At 37.6% G+C, this 12371-nt stretch overlaps 1 protein-coding gene across 1 annotated transcript; it reads left to right on the forward strand.

Annotated features, from left to right (window-relative positions):
• Positions 1-6752: 6752 nt before the first annotated feature.
• LOC111784490 lies at positions 6753-9464 on the forward strand. The gene is made up of 4 exons (XM_023665178.1): positions 6753-8009; positions 8167-8556; positions 8714-8887; positions 9177-9464. Exons 1-4 carry the CDS (start codon positions 6753-6755, stop codon positions 9462-9464), a joined length of 2109 nt encoding a protein of 702 aa, XP_023520946.1.
• The last annotated feature ends 2907 nt before the right edge of the window (positions 9465-12371 follow it).

The following is a 12371-nucleotide window of genomic DNA, read 5'->3' on the forward strand; positions in this document are numbered from 1 at the left end:
CTTGTGGAGTGATTCGAATCTCAAACAAGTGTTCTTGCGCTGAGATATTTGATCAACAAGAATCATTCAAGCTAGACATGATTGATCTTGCTTGTGGAGTGATTCGAATCTCAAACAATGTTCTTGCCTTGAGATATTTGATAACAAGGTAATTCGAATCTTATTCCCCTTGTAGTGATTCCATATCTTATTTCCATATCACACATGGTCTTTACACACCTTTAGATGTTCCTAGTAAACCATGGATTGACATTAGCATGGATTTTGTTCTAGGATTACCGAATACTAGAAGACACCATGATAACATTTTTGTGGTAGCTGATAGGTTTAGTAAGATGACACAATTCATTCCATGTAACAGAACGATGCTACCAACATAGCTAATCTATTCTTTAGGAAGTGGTTAGATTGCATGGTATTCCCAAGCTATTGTTAGGGATGTAAAATTTTTAAGCCATTTTTTGAATGTTTTGTGGGGAAAGTTGGGAACTAAGCTTCTATTTTCTACAACTTGTCACCCCCAAACCCATGGACAAACTGAGGTTGTTAATAGAACATTATGAGCCTTACTTAGGTCTTTAATTTCCAAAAATCTTAAGTCTTGGGAAGAGACTCCACCTTTTATGGAATTTGCATACAATAGAGCGATACATAGCACCACTCATTGTTCACCTTTTGAAGTTGTGTATGGATTTGATCCTTTCCTCTAGATTTATCAGCTTTGTCACCTAATATGTTTGCTAATGATGCAGCTTCTTCAAGAGTTGAATACATAAAAAAATTCACAAAGACAAAAGAAAGAATTGAAAACAAAAATAAAAAACTAGTCACGCGCAAGAACCAAGGAAGAAAGAAATTGATTTTTAAACAAGGTGACTGGGTTTGGGTTCATCTACAAAAGGAAAGGTTTCCAAATCAGAGAAAGTCTAAACTTCAACCAAAAGAGATGGTCCTTTTCAAGTACTAGAGCGGATCAATGACAATGCATACAAGCTAAATCTCAGAGGTGAGTACAATGTAAGTTCTACTTTTAATGTGGCTTATTTAACTCCATTTGATGTAGGTAATGAAGACCTTGATTTCAGGACAAATCCTTCTAAAGAAAGGGAGGATGATATGAATTCAACTAATGACACTTTGCATGTATCCGAAGAACCAATTACAAGAAGCAAGGCTAAGAAGATACAAGAGGCCTACATATTGCATCTTCAAAGGCCAGCTAATTTACAAGTTGAAATAAAGACTTTTGAGCCCAAAAATCTTTATAGCATTAGCATATCACAATAATGGAGTGCTGACATTGAAAAGTGATTAGAAGACTTTGCTTTGGTAGTTGAACTACCGATTAAGACAATTTATGTTTGCCTTATTTTCTTCAATTTGTATTTACAAGCTTTTATTGGTAGTTGTAATTTGTAGTTGGTAGATGAACTTCATTATATTTGGGTTATCTTGTTGGCCTATTTAAAGGCATGTAATATTCATGCTTAAGGATCATTGTTGAATACAAACAAAACCTTTGTGTTTTCTTGATACCTTTTTGGTGTTATTCTTTTTCAAACCTTGCTTTAGGTTTGATGTTTAAACCGATTAATTGAATTAGTAATGATCAAGCTAATTCTGGAGTGAGTCGTCTTGGAATCTAAGAGTGACCATCATAGATTCCAAGTTCGATTTAAGAGATTCATCTTCTAACCAACTCTTTGTTGGAATCAATTCGTTAAGTTAGCTTTATTTGTGAACGTTTGCAAGAATTCTAGAAGGACCTCTAACTTTACAAAATCCAGCATTGTTGACGCTTATCAATAGCTTGGAAGCTTTTCAAGATTGGTACATCCTCTAAAGTCCAACTTAACAAGACTATTTAAAAATCTAATGGACTTATAAATCTATTTAAATTTGTGCAGTTAATGAAATGCTAACAAGCTTACCAAGATAAACAACTTAGGTAGGAATTGTTCTTAAACTTGTGCAGTGGCGAAGATACAATTCTTCAAGAGAAGTAAGGAATTTTCTCTAAAGAAGTAGAGTAACTAAAATCAACGGGCTTCAATCTTTCACAATTTTGAAATACATGAAAAAGAAGAGGAAGAAAAAAAAACGTAAATAGTGATCCAACATAATGGATCAATAATTTTAAGAAACACTCTAAAGAATCTTCCCATCACACAAGTAAATATAATTACGGTAAATTCTTTTTCAAAATTTCTATGAGACTACGTACTAAATCTAATCCAACAAAAAATTTGTAACAAAGGAAGACGATAAAGATGGTTAGGTAAATGCATGCCATGTAATCCACTTTAAATTATGCCGTAAATATTTAAGATTTTTAAAAAAATACATATATATATTTTAAATCATAAGCAATTGAAGATTTTTCATGTTTCTAAAAAATTGTGATCCACATCGAGACTTCTAGGATTAGACAAGTTCAACTTTACGGTTCGAATTGTATTTGTGAAACATTGCCCATCACAAGTATGGGAAACAAGTAAATTAAAGAAAGTTTGGGCAAGTGTTACTCGCAGTGTTATCAATAAACACCTTCAAAACGTCTTCTTTCAACCACAACCTACTTCTTTTTTTAGGCTCAGAAGATTCATTATTGATTATTGTATGATCCATTTATTATCTTAAATCATGCATTTTCACCTTTATGATTTCAAAAATAATAAGTCAAAGATCATCAAGGTAAGTCCATAATTTGAATTGAGATGACATACGTTTAAAGTTTACTTTAACGTAGTCAATTTTCTCTCCCACTATAAAACAAGAAATATCAAGAAAAATCTCATTTTGCTTGGTCGTTTCTTTTTATTGTTGTTCTTAGTTAGAGATATCTATTTTTCGTGCAAAACTGGGACGTGCCCTAAATAGAGAGAGAATTTTCCTTTTAGACGGGAATGAAGTGGGGAACATTTTCTCCCGTTAGACAAATGGGTCTGGGATGAGATTATATTCCCCATCTCATCCAATTCTCCGTCCTATTCCCACTTAATATAAATCTATTTTCAACCAGTATTAAATACATATGCTATTTGGTTATAATAAAAAATAAAGTAAAATAGTTAATTTTAGAATTATAATTGCAATATTTAAACTGAAGACTATTGGAATAATAAACAGAAAAAAAATACCCACGAGAACCGGATCCCACATAAATAAATGGAAAACTTCACCTGGATTTGGAAGGAAATAGAAGGTTGCCCTGTCCAATCTCATCCCGTGGACATTTAACTTACCCGCAAGAGTTTCCCTCCATGTGAGCTAATTCTTGTTCAGATCTATTAGTTTATTTTCATTCCAAGTGTAGCATGGTTTTAAAGAAAGTACGGAGAAAGTAGTTATTTTCACCTTGTTGAAACAATATTGTACAAACATTTGAGTAAAGGTATCGACTAAATAGTAGGTCTTATTGCCACTTAATTTCAATCTTGAGCAAATTACAAACTAATGTTTATGTGGTCATCTTATTTCAAAACTTGAACAACAAGACTCCTAGTGATACTTGGCTCGTCTTTCTGCAACTTCACTTCTCTATGTCTATTCCAATGGATGCTCACTTCTCAAGCGGATGTTGTTCTTGAAAACTCTTGTGAAACCACTCACCTTAGATACGAGGCGGTGGCTCAAGGAATACACGTGTGCTCGCACCTTGGAGCACATTCATGGGGTGAGTAACCCATTCACTCAGGCCCTCCCCCATTCAAACTTGGCTGCCTCTCTACAGCAAGGTTGTCCCCCATAAGGACTGGTGTTGTGCTTGACTTCGCATTTGGCCAACGCTTGTCTTGTCTTGACCTCCGACTTCTCTACTTGTAACCATTGACACTATTTCTCTAATGTGAATGGTTCTTTAGAAGACACCTGGAAAATGTCTGGTCTCTTACCCACATTGAAACCCCAAACCCTTGGAAAATGTGCCTAGTCTTGCTTGATGGATAGATCTCCCAACAGTGAGGTGTTGACACACGACACTAATAAATTTAGGGGAGTCTTGGTTTCAATCCGTAACTAGATTTTGATTCTGATTGCAATTGTCCTTTTCTCTGCATTCTTGATACATTTGCAAGGTCTTCAATCAACCCTCGAGAACTATGTCTTATCCGACTAGACACACTAAGTGTGGCTTTGATACCAACTGTCATGGTTGTACTTTTTTAACCATGCGGCGTTCTGACCTTGACACACTCACGACCAGCCTTGAGGGAAACCCAAGCCCCATATTCATTTTTTGCTCAATTTCGTAACATGCAATTTCTTCCGCTTCTCTCTTTTGCATAATAACTTCATCATCTTCTAAAACATTCCTCTCCCTTTTAACCATGTTATTTTTAGATTCTTATTTCTTTTTAGGTCTGTCTCTAGGGTGTGATAACAAATTTGATGTCCCATTTTTTCTTACTCACTCGTGGCCTTCCTTTAGGCCTCCTTGGTTGAGATGATAAATGTGATGAAGCACATTGACTTGTAGGTTGCTCTTTGTCGACTAAAGTGGCCTCCAATTTCTTTTTAGCTTTGTTCTTTGGTTTATTCTTAGCACTTTTCTTCGGTTCCTTCTTCTCCCGACTCACTGATTTATATTCTCTTTCTCAGTTTCAATGCTAATGGAGGCTTCTAGAAGATGTTGATGATCTTTCATTAGTATCTTATACAGGAAGTTTTGCGATGGTTTTATCTTCATCAACAAGGCTTTATTCCTATTGAATATCTTGAGGAATGAGCTGACTAACTCTACCCTACTGTCTTCTTCTGTCATTTGACTAATACTAATAATATTTCTCTTCAAACTCAAGATGTAATAAACCTTTGTCAATAGACGTTGATTGTCGTTCTTACATTGTGTAACGACCCACTTTTTTTAGGGACTCGAGCCACGGACCTTTACTCACTAACGTAGAAATAAGAAAAAAATGCGTAAAATTTAAAACATTTAATCACGTGCATGAACTTTGAACTTTGATTAAAATAGTGATGAAAATTTTGCTTTTATAAACAAACAAGTAGAGACCACTAAAATACACAACTACAAGATCAAACTATTTAAAATACATGGAATACGAGATTTAAAGGTAAACACAAAGGAACTCCAGACTCAAGTGTGGTGGGTCTCTACGTCAAGCTCCACCTGAAAAGAAAGTTGAAGTAGTAGAGATGAGAATATAAAATATACTCGGTAAGCAGCTTGCTTGTATTTCATATTTTGTTACTAAGTCTTATTGATCTTATTCATACGTTTAGTATCTAATTGTCTTTTGGGGATTTGTTTCCCTGTATAAGCATCTTCCTAGGCTACACCCTAGGTTTTTCTCATTCTACTTTTTCTTGGTCCTATCTAGACCGCCGACCCTTGGAATATTCTTAAGTTCTCTAGGTCTCATGGTTAGTCGTTTATGCTAGTCTCTTATCATCATCATATCTCAAAGTCCTTGAAGTGCGACCTTGGTATAAATCTCATAGGGTTCATGCATGTTAAGGCTTGACCAACTCTAAGGTGCAATTGTGGACCCCTACCGCTTGTGGCAGGTTCACCAAATGAAAGCTAACTAGCTAACTTCTAATAGTCCCCACATGAAACAAATCATATATCATAAAACATCATATGCCAGTTCTATGGTTATCTGAACCTCTGACAATCGAGTCAGGTTTGCTATGAGGGGTTAGTTGGCGAACTCCTATTGTCCCTGTATAACCGCATAACTCACATAAATGAACAATAATCATAACCAACACATAAGGTACAATCGTGGATCCGTGCCGCTCGTTGTTAGTTTATTTAATCTTGTATTAACCGTAATTCATTTGTATTTACTGTTTGTATGTCAAATTATGTTCGTTAAGGGAAGTTTAGCAGTTAAGGGAAGTTTAGCGGTTAAGGAAAGTTTAGCGATTAAGGGAAGTTATTAGCGGTTAAGGAAAGTTATTAGTCGTTATTAATGTGTGGATATTCTGTCTATATATGTACTGTGTACACAAGTTGAATAAAATGAGTAAGTTGGTTCCTCTCTTAGTTGTATGAGTGTTTTCTAACATTTAGTATCAGAGCCTGGTTACATGCCAAAGATCATGCCGAGAAATAATAACAACACTGGAGAGAGAGGAGAGTCGTCGAAGTCTGCAACAAAGGAAGGTCTAGTAACACTCCAATACCCGACGTTATCGAGAACCAACTAATCAGCATGGGCTATGAAGATGAAGGTCTATTTGCGTGCTCAAGGGGTGTGGGACGCAATCGAATCAACTGAGCCTCTGGATAGTCTTGATGAAAGGAAGGATCAAATGACCTTAGCAGCTATCTATCAAGCAATCCCTGAGGAGATGTTGTTTTTGTTAGCAGAGAAAGAGGCAGCAAAGGAAGCATGGAAGACACTAAAAACTATTCATGTCAGTGCTGAACGTGTAAAGGAGGCAAAGATCCAAACTCTGAAGATTGAGTTTGAAATTATGAATATGAAGGAGTCCGAGACTATTGATGATTATGCAGCAAGGTTGACAGAAGTCGTTAANATATTCTGTCTATATATGTACTGTGTACACAAGTTGAATAAAATGAGTAAGTTGGTTCCTCTCTTAGTTGTATGAGTGTTTTCTAACATTTAGTATCAGAGCCTGGTTACATGCCAAAGATCATGCCGAGAAATAATAACAACACTGGAGAGAGAGGAGAGTCGTCGAAGTCTGCAACAAAGGAAGGTCTAGTAACACTCCAATACCCGACGTTATCGAGAACCAACTAATCAGCATGGGCTATGAAGATGAAGGTCTATTTGCGTGCTCAAGGGGTGTGGGACGCAATCGAATCAACTGAGCCTCTGGATAGTCTTGATGAAAGGAAGGATCAAATGACCTTAGCAGCTATCTATCAAGCAATCCCTGAGGAGATGTTGTTTTTGTTAGCAGAGAAAGAGGCAGCAAAGGAAGCATGGAAGACACTAAAAACTATTCATGTCAGTGCTGAACGTGTAAAGGAGGCAAAGATCCAAACTCTGAAGATTGAGTTTGAAATTATGAAAATGAAGGAGTCCGAGACTATTGATGATTATGCAGCAAGGTTGATAGAAGTTGTTAATAAAATACGTACTTTTGGAGACAAGTTTGAAGAGGCATACTTGGTGAAAAAATTTATCCGCTCAGTACCTTCTAAGTTTCTTCATATCGTATCGGCAATAGAGAAATTTGCTGATTTAAAGGTGATGACCATGGAGGAAGTCATCGGAGAGGAACGGATCGGTGGCAACAAAGAGAATGCTGAGCATGTCTTATTGACTCAAGGAGAATGGAAAGAGAAAAAACGTAGCGACAATGGAGGCCATAGCCGAGGGCGAGGTCGCAGTGGTCGCTGGAGAGGGAGAGGTCATGGTCGTGGAAACGACTCGTTTCATCAAGAGAAGAAGGCTGACAAGAGCAAGGTAAGATGCTACAATTGTCAAGGCCTAGGTCACTATGCCTCAGAATGTCGGAAGTTGAAGTGTTATAATTGCCAAAAGATTGGTCATTATGCATCCGACTGTAGATCGAAGAAAAGGGAGAATCATTATGCATCCCACTGTAGATCGAAGAAAAGGGAGAATCAGGCGCACTTAACTGAGACGCAAAGTGATGAGGATGAGCCAGCCTTACTTACAGCACAAGTTTGTGAGGTCCGAACTCTTGGTTTACCAGAGTTGACGGAAATGGCTCTTTATGAAGAGAAGGTTGTCTCGAAAGAAATTGAGAAGAAAAACAACATTTGGTTCCTAGATACGGAAGCCAGCAATCATATGACTGGTTATCGAAGTTGGTTCTCGGAATTGAACGAGTTAGTGACCGGCACGGTGAAGTTCGGAGATGGATCACTTGTAGAGATAAAAGAACGTGGAGATGTGAAGGCTGCGTCTGTGAAAAAAACAGAGAAGATGATCAATGAGGAGAAAATCGATGGCCCTGTGAAGATTGAATCGAAGAAAAAAAATAGAGAAGCGAGAAGAGAAGAAGAGCGATGGCGAGAAAATCGTTGGCGCTGTGAAGTTTGAATCCGAGGAGAAGAGAGATGGCGTTGTGGCGGAGGTCCAGAATGTGGCAACGGAGGTAGTGAAAGCAGAGGAGATAAAAGAGAAGGAGGTCGCCTGTGACGGTGAGAAGGAGAAGGAGGACGGAAACAATAGTGGTGCTATTGAAAAATAGGTCGCCGGAGAAACGAAAGCAGAGAAGGAGAAGGAGAAGGAGGCCATTGTTTCCGGCAGTGCAATTGAAGTACCACAGGGAACTAAACCTATCGTGGAACAGCAGTTAGCCGGACTAGTAGAACAGGTAATTAAACCTATTGAGGAAAAGCCATTGGCCGGACAAGTAGAACAGGTAATTAAAACTGTCGATGAAAAGCAGTTGCCCATTGAAAGGAAGACAGAAAAGAATGAAGGCGGAGATAATGGCAGCAACTTTCATCCCTTGAAGCGGAGTATATTGCGNAATGAGGAGAAAATCGATGGCCCTGTGAAGATTGAATCGAAGAAAAAAAATAGAGAAGCGAGAAGAGAAGAAGAGCGATGGCGAGAAAATCGTTGGCGCTGTGAAGTTTGAATCCGAGGAGAAGAGAGATGGCGTTGTGGCGGAGGTCCAGAATGTGGCAACGGAGGTAGTGAAAGCAGAGGAGATAAAAGAGAAGGAGGTCGCCTGTGACGGTGAGAAGGAGAAGGAGGACGGAAACAATAGTGGTGCTATTGAAAAATAGGTCGCCGGAGAAACGAAAGCAGAGAAGGAGAAGGAGAAGGAGGCCATTGTTTCCGGCAGTGCAATTGAAGTACCACAGGGAACTAAACCTATCGTGGAACAGCAGTTAGCCGGACTAGTAGAACAGGTAATTAAACCTATTGAGGAAAAGCCATTGGCCGGACAAGTAGAACAGGTAATTAAAACTGTCGATGAAAAGCAGTTGCCCATTGAAAGGAAGACAGAAAAGAATGAAGGCGGAGATAATGGCAGCAACTTTCATCCCTTGAAGCGGAGTATATTGCGGTGATGTCAGCTGCTTGTCAAGGAATATGGTTAGGACGTTTACTGAAAGAATTGGTTTGAATAATATAAGAATGTGAACATCAAAANTGAAAGCAGAGGAGATAAAAGAGAAGGAGGTCGCCTGTGACGGTGAGAAGGAGAAGGAGGACGGAAACAATAGTGGTGCTATTGAAAAATAGGTCGCCGGAGAAACGAAAGCAGAGAAGGAGAAGGAGAAGGAGGCCATTGTTTCCGGCAGTGCAATTGAAGTACCACAGGGAACTAAACCTATCGTGGAACAGCAGTTAGCCGGACTAGTAGAACAGGTAATTAAACCTATTGAGGAAAAGCCATTGGCCGGACAAGTAGAACAGGTAATTAAAACTGTCGATGAAAAGCAGTTGCCCATTGAAAGGAAGACAGAAAAGAATGAAGGCGGAGATAATGGCAGCAACTTTCATCCCTTGAAGCGGAGTATATTGCGGTGATGTCAGCTGCTTGTCAAGGAATATGGTTAGGACGTTTACTGAAAGAATTGGTTTGAATAATATAAGAATGTGAACATCAAAATACAAGATTAAGGGGATGATTTGTTAGTTTATTTANCGATTGAAAGGAAGACAGAGAAGAATGAAGGCGGATATAATGGCAGCAACTTTCATCCCTTGAAGCGGAGTATATTGCGGTGATGTCAGCTGCTTGTCAAGGAATATGGTTAGGACGTTTACTGAAAGAATTGGTTTGAATAATATAAGAATGTGAACATCAAAATACAAGATTAAGGGGATGATTTGTTAGTTTATTTACTCGTGTATTAACCGTAATTCATTTGTATTTACTGTTTGTATGTCAAATTATGTCAGTTAACGGAAGTTTAGCAGTTAAGGGAAGTTTAGCGGTTAAGGGAAGTTTAGCGGTTAAGGAAAGTTTAGCGGTTAAGGGAAGGGAAGTTATTAGCGGTTAAGGGAAGTTATTAGCGGTTAAGGGAAGTTATTAGCCGTTATTAATGTGTGGCTATTCTATTATATATGTACTGTGTACACAAGTTGAATAAAATGAGTAAGTTGGTTCCTCTCTTAGTTGTATGAGTGTTTTCTAACACTCGTGACAGGCTCACTACAGGAAGCTAACTGGAAAACTTCACAATAGTCCCCATAGGGTACAATCATAAGTCATAAAATATCATAAGCCAGTTCTATGGTTATCCAAACTTCTGATAATCGAGTTAGGTTCAAGATTAGAGATTAGTTGGCGAACCCCTAATCGTCCCCATATAACCTCATACATCATAAACATATGAAATAGAGATATAGCATAGCAATCTAAACATGGATACCTAGTCATGAATCTCAGTTCATAAGATACTGCATACGCGTTTCAGTAAACATAGATAATCACATTCAACATGTGTCATTTCAACTCATTCTGTGCTCAAACATATATAATCGGTTTTCCATAACATGTTTTATATCGTACTGAAGACATGCTCTCAATTTTGATCATATCAAAACTCACAGTTCCTTCCTCGATAAACATGTTGTTGAGTTTTATGTCCTAAAACTCATAGTTTGTAAATAAAAACATATTTTATTTTCAATAAAGTTATTATGGTTGTTTATTCAGTAAAGATTGTTATTGAATAAAGTGAACTTTACGATCATTAATCTAAATCCAATAAACTAAGAACACTCTAGCTATAGTATGATTACTTGAACTATATGTAGAGACATAAGAGTGGATCAAGTTCAAGTATATAGTCAAAATGATCTATAGTATAAGGATAAGGCTGAGTACCTTATTCTGGGGACACTATGGATGCGGCCCACTTTTGTATATGATATAAACAATGCGATCACTAAATTGTGCATGTGGAGACATGTGAGTGGGGGCGTCCTATGCAATGAGTATTGCATAAGATCGGACCATGAAGAAAACCACTCTCACTTTATAAAGTCGTTTACTGTTGAGACTGATTTTCTTTTCATTCGATAACCTAGGTAACTCGGTTTTAATCCTGAGCTAACCATGAACTCCTGTTTATTCGGAATTATCCTTAGATTTGCATGGGTGAGAGTGGCTCTAGTTCGCCGACTCAACAGGCCTCCCATTTCAGGGGTAAGACTGGGTGAATGGCTGGGGACGTGGGGTGCAAGATGGAATTCACTCCTACCCACTTTTAGGGATAGAAGAAAGGTAGTTCCCTTAAGCACTGACTCCAGGTCTTGAACAAGGGGCCCCACCCTCTCATTGGCCTGAGAGGGATTCGGTTTACTGGTTGGACCACAAACCAATTGTTCATTAGAGGATCAGTGAGACATAAGGAACAAGAAGTAACTTTAGGGGTAAAACGGTAAATTGACCCAGCTCTAGTTACGAACAACCTGTGAAGGATCGACTTACTAATCATGGTTATATCAAATGGACAGAAATATATCTATAGTGAGGGGAGTGCAACTACTAGGCTATAGTGGAGTGTCCAGTAGTTAACGAATGTTGGTTAACAAGGTTAATGAGTTTAACCGGTTAATCTTGGATCGTTGGAGCCCATGATCTATAGGTCCATTAGGTCCCTCTGCTAGCTCATATCGGACTAAATCATAGAACAGTGTGACGAGTGAGTTCGAAGTGTTCGAATTCAAATTAGGGAATATGCGCTATATATATACGATATATTTAACTGCATTTTTTTTATTTACGAATTAAACAAAAGGAGAGAATCTGAGATATTTAAATAAGATTTAAATATCTTAATCAATTATGTGTTGGAATTGATTGGGATTGGCATATGAATTAATATTAAATATTAATTAAATAGTTTAATTAATCATTTAATATTACTTTAATTTGAAATTAATTATTCAAATTAAGTGTTGAATTAAAATGAAGAAAGTACTTCATTTAATGGAAAAATCCATATGAGTGGAATTTTGAGGTGTCAAAATTTGGTTTAACCAAACTTCCATACTTGCCAAATAAACCCTACAAGTTTGAGTGGAATTTTGAGTGTCAAAATTTGGTGATCTCAAATTTGCATAAATATGCAAACATGACTCTGACTCTATAAATAGAGTGATCATGGTACATGAAAGGTCTTCTTGGTAAAAAAGAAACCTTGAGAAAAACCTCTCACAAACACTCTCTTCATATATACAAAATTCCTCTAAAGTTTAATCACTCACCGGATTCCACAATCCCGTTCTAAGGCCGGAGGATAGTGCAGAAGACACTAGTGGTGGTTCGAAACCGGTTCGTGAGGAAAAAGGAATTTGAACTACAAAAGGTTAGTATTCAAACTCATTAAGTTTTAATACTTATGAACATGCTAGTTATTTACTATAATTGATGTTCTTAAAGTGCCTAAGATCCAAATTGTTTCCGCATGTGTTATATTAACA

Source organism: Cucurbita pepo, unplaced genomic scaffold, assembly GCF_002806865.2.
Source record: "Cucurbita pepo subsp. pepo cultivar mu-cu-16 unplaced genomic scaffold, ASM280686v2 Cp4.1_scaffold000213, whole genome shotgun sequence".
NCBI classification, from domain to species: Eukaryota; Viridiplantae; Streptophyta; class Magnoliopsida; order Cucurbitales; family Cucurbitaceae; genus Cucurbita; species Cucurbita pepo.